A 4,939-nucleotide genomic window follows, 5' to 3' on the forward strand; every position below is an offset into this window, starting at 1 on the left:
TGAAAGTGTATTATTGAATATTGATTCAACACAACACTTAACTAGCTATATATGAAGGTTGGGGAGATTTCTATAAATTAAAAAATTAAAAAAATAACATGTAAGCTAAAATTAATAAATGAAAATATAAAGATAATATAAAAACAAACATGACTTTGTGGGAGACTTTTTATTTCCGCGCCCTTTATTTAATAAACCGCGCGCTAACCGAAGTAAAGTTTCCATCTCCAATTTTTTCTTAATTAAAATATTGCTTCTAGAATATTTCCACTTTACTCTCGCTTGTTTCTTTTGCCCAGCCATGGAGTTATTCTCTCTGCCCAAGCTTTAAGCCACTGAAGAGTTGTACTTGGAAGACACCACTCAAGACAACGATTTCTTCAAGTAAATTTAGTATTATTTTATATATTGGCTTGCTGAGTTTGATTTTGTTTAGTGGGTTTTGCTTTAATTATTTATTAAGTGGGTCTTTGTTTTAATTTTTAATTTGTTAAATTAAAGTTAATGGATTATTTTGATGTCTATTTGCCGTTAATTCATCTAAAGAATTATTATATACTGCAACAATAAAATAATACTTGAGGATTATATTCTTTCTCAAACTTCTGTTAATAGTTTTTTGAATTTTTAACTCTATTTCACAGATGAGTTAATTGTTTGGGAGTTTCGTCTTTGCTGAGAACAAAAACTTGAAGAAAGAATTGAATTCTAATTATTACCTTCAGCTTTCAGGTACAATTCATTTTTTTTTAAAGAATTGTCCACATTATTGTGTAAAATTATTTTATTTTTGTTTTGTTTTTGTTCCCTACATATATTAATTTATAATATCTAGCAGTGAACAATGGATAGGAGTTGGATGCATTTGCGAAATAAATTATGTAAAGAATACTTAGATGGTATCAAGTCTTTTATGAAGGTTGCTGAGCAATGTGCACATGAGAATAATCTTGTTCGTTGTCCATGTAAAGAATGTCAAAATGCATTCTTCAAGTCGTTGCATATTGTCAAAGCCCACTTAAAAAGATATGGCATTGCAGCAAGCTATACAAAATGGGTTTTTCATGGTGAAGAACCTGAGTTTGTGGACAATAGTCAAATGAATGTAGGATCTATGCCCAGTAATAGGAGTGCCTTTACATTTGACAATGAAGAGGATGATGATGAAATGTATAATTTAATTCATGATATGTGGGAGCCAATGTCAATGGATGCAGTCACTTCGGAGACAAATATTGAAGAGAATGTTGACATGATACACGATGATACTAGAGAATTTAGAATGGGTGCAGGATTGTTAGAAAAGGCTGGAAAAAGTTTATTTCCTGGTTCTAAGTTATCTGCTTTGAGTTTTATTGTCAAGCTAATGCATATAAAAGTTCTTAATAAATTGAGCAACAAAGCAATAGATATGATTCTCCAATTGTTGAAAGAGGCATTCCCAGAAGGCACAACACTACCAAGTACTACTTATGATGCAAAAAAAATGTTGAAGGACTTGGGCTTAGGGTATGAAGTCATACATGCATGTAAATATGACTGTGCTTTATTTTGGAAAGAATATAAAGCATTAGAGAAGTGTCCATACTGTGGTGAACCAAGGTACAAGTTTGAAGGAAGTAAAAAGAAAGTGCCGCAGAAAGTGTTACGTTATTTCCCTTTAAAACCAAGATTACAAAGATTATATATATCTAGGCATACAGCATGGGATATGAGGTGGCATCAAGAGAAGAGAGTTGCTGAGGAAGGTATTTTAAGACATCCTGCTGATGGGGAAGCATGGAAAGAATTTGATAGGTTATATCCTTGGTTCGCACAAGAGCCTCGTAATGTCAGGATGGGTCTTGCAACAGATGGCTTCAATCCTTTTGGTAACATGCATAATTCTTATAGTATGTGGCCAATTATACTTGTGCCATATAATTTACCACCATGGAAATGCATGAAAGATCCATTCATGATGATGTCGTTACTCATCCCAGGACCAAAAGCACCAGGTAGGGATATTGATGTTTATATAAGGCCATTAATAGATGAATTAAAAGAGTTGTGGAATCATGGTGTTGAAACCTTTGATGCATCCACTAGACAAACTTTTCATATGCATGCTGCAGTGATGTGGACTATTAATGATTTTCCTGCATATGGAAATTTATCTGGATGGAGCACTAAAGGTTATAAAGCTTGCCCGGTTTGTAATGTAGAAACATCTTCACGGAAGTTGAATAGTAAGATATGCTACATGGGTCATCGTCGATATTTGCCACATGGTCATTCATGGAGAGCTAGTAGAGAACATGATGGTGATTTTGAATTTGATCTAGCACCTAAGGAGTATTTAGGAGATGACATTCTAAGGCAATTGGAGAAGATAAATGAAGCTAGGCCTGGAAAAAATGAAAATAACAAAGATAGAAAGCGAAAACGTAGTGCAAGTGATTTAAATTGGACAAAGAAGAGCATATTTTTTGAGTTGGAATATTGGTCCAAGTTGAAAATAAGACATATTTTGGATGTTATGCATATTGAAAAAAATATATGTGATAGTTTAGTTGGAACTTTGTTGAATATTGAGGGGAAAACTAAAGATACTGTTAAAGCAAGGCTTGACTTGGAGGACTTGAAGATAAAGAAAGAGTTGCATCTAAAACAAGAAGGAAACAAACTTTTAAAACCTCATGCTTCATATACACTGACTTTAAATGAAAAAAGAGAATTTTGTCAATTTCTTAAGTCAGTGAAGTTTCCAGATGGGTATGCTGCAAATATATCTAATTGTGTCAACATCAAGGATGCAAAAGTATCAGGTTTGAAAAGCCATGACTGTCATGTTTTGTTACAACAAATCCTTCCAATTGGAATACGTCCATATTTACGGAAAGATATTTGCTCCGCCATTATTGAACTTTGTAACTTTTTTAGACAGTTGTGTGCAAAAACACTATATAAAAGTGAGTTGGATAAATTAGAGGAGGGGATTGTATTGATACTTTGCAAGCTTGAGCGAATTTTCCCACCTGCATTCTTTGACATAATGGTGCATTTAGCTGTGCACTTACCACGTGAAGCAAAATATGCCGGTCCTGTTGCATTAAGATGGATGTACCCGATTGAAAGGTAATCACATTATTTGATTATAATATTTTTATTATATTTACATTACATTCAAAAGTCACTTTTTTAAATTTAATCATTTGTTGTCGAACAGGGCTTTAGGTCGGTATAAGAGCTATGTAAAGAATAAAGCTCGACCTGAAGGATCGATTGCCGAGGCCTATATCATAAATGAATCGCTGTCTTTTTGTTCATTATATTTAGATTCTATTGAAACCAAATTTAACCGTGTTGAGCGAAATGATGATGGTGGACAAAGAGTTGGAGGACTTTCAGTCTTCTCTCAGAATGTTCGACCTTTTGGTAAAGCTCAGATTGAGTTATCACAACAAGAGATTGACATTGCACATTGGTATGTTTTGAATAACTGTGATGAAGTCCAGGAATACCTAGAGTAAGCATAAAATATATTAGTCATTTTATTTAATTTATATAAATATATTTATATATAACATATCATAACATATCTGTTGAAATTATAGTGAGCACAAACGGTTGTTACAAAGAGAATGTGGTGCTAATTTAAATAAAAGACAGCAATTACTTTTTCCTAAGTGGCTTGCAGCACATGTAAGTAATTCTAGCTGTCAAATTAATTAGTTATTCTTTTAACTTTATTATAACAAGCTTATAATAAATTAGTTTATGTTTTATAGATGAGACAATTACGGGATGAGGGATCTTCAACAATAAATGATGAACTGTATGCTTTAGCTTGTGGACCAGATGTTAGAGTTTTTAGTTATTCTGGTTGTATTGTGAATGGAGTGCGATTTCTTGTCACAAGTCGAGATGAGCATCGTACTACTCAAAAGAATGGAGTAATGGTGCCAGGGGAGCATGACAATGAAGAAATTGACTTTTATGGTGCACTCAGTAATGTTATAGAATTAATATATCCTCTTGGTTGTCGAGTAGTTCTATTTAAGTGTGATTGGTTTGACACTAATCTTAAGAAAAAAAGAATTAATCGTGATTTCCACCTTACTTCTATCAATATAACTCGAACTTGGTATAAAGAAGATCCTTTTGTGCTGGCTATTCAAGCACAACAAGTTTCTTATACCGATGATCCAAAGTTAGGAGTGGGCTGGAAGGTTGTAGAAAAGGTGCAGCATAGGGGTTTGTGGGATGTTCAAGAGAAAGAAAGGTTAAATGAAGATGAAAATGGAAGGTGGAGTGCAAATGAGCAAGTGTATCAGCAGAATGAGTCATCTGACTTTGTTTTCTTTGTACAACTTGAACATCCTAATGCACAATTGTATAATAGAAATGATGTTGCTCCGCAAGTAATTTCATCAAATGTGTATGTTGAAAAGGCAAGAGATCATGATGAAAATGATTTCAAACTTGTTGAAGAGGAAGATGAAGATGAAACAATGGAGGAATATTTCTCCAGCAGTGAAGAAGAGTTAAATAAGAATTATGATGATAGTGATATTGACTTTTAATCGCATGTGTAATGCTTTATTACCAGCTTCAAGTGTAAGCATTCATGTTTTCTTTGTTGTATTATATATATAGATATAGTGTAAGCTTTCTTGTATTATTATTTAATATGAAATTAATTTATTGGTTTACTAACTTTTATATTCTAACTCTTATATCTTTCTTTCATGCAGCTAAGTATTCTTAAGGGATTCTTGAGCAATCAAATTGACTTGTCCTTTCACTCCTTCATGCACGGTTGTCTTTTAGCTTACTTTTATTTTTTTTGTTTTGTTCATATTATACTCTCTTGTTTAGTTTTAGTTAGTTCTTGTTTAAAAATGTGAATTAATGGTTAAAATTTTGATAAGTGCGTATAAGATATTGTGAAGAATAC

At 32.8% G+C, this 4,939-nt stretch overlaps 1 protein-coding gene across 1 annotated transcript; it reads left to right on the forward strand.

The window, feature by feature from the left end:
* The first annotated feature begins 236 nt into the window (after positions 1 to 236).
* LOC112097825 lies at positions 237 to 3,512 on the forward strand. Its single transcript, XM_024183406.1, has 4 exons — positions 237 to 384; positions 645 to 732; positions 839 to 3,117; positions 3,209 to 3,512. The coding sequence occupies exons 3-4, from the start codon at positions 845 to 847 to the stop codon at positions 3,510 to 3,512; spliced, it is 2,577 nt and encodes an 858-aa protein (XP_024039174.1). The 5' UTR covers positions 237 to 384; positions 645 to 732; positions 839 to 844.
* Positions 3,513 to 4,939: the final 1,427 nt, after the last annotated feature.

This window comes from Citrus clementina, unplaced genomic scaffold (genome assembly GCF_000493195.1).
Source record: "Citrus clementina cultivar Clemenules unplaced genomic scaffold, Citrus_clementina_v1.0 scaffold_5, whole genome shotgun sequence".
Taxonomy (NCBI): Eukaryota; Viridiplantae; Streptophyta; class Magnoliopsida; order Sapindales; family Rutaceae; genus Citrus; species Citrus x clementina.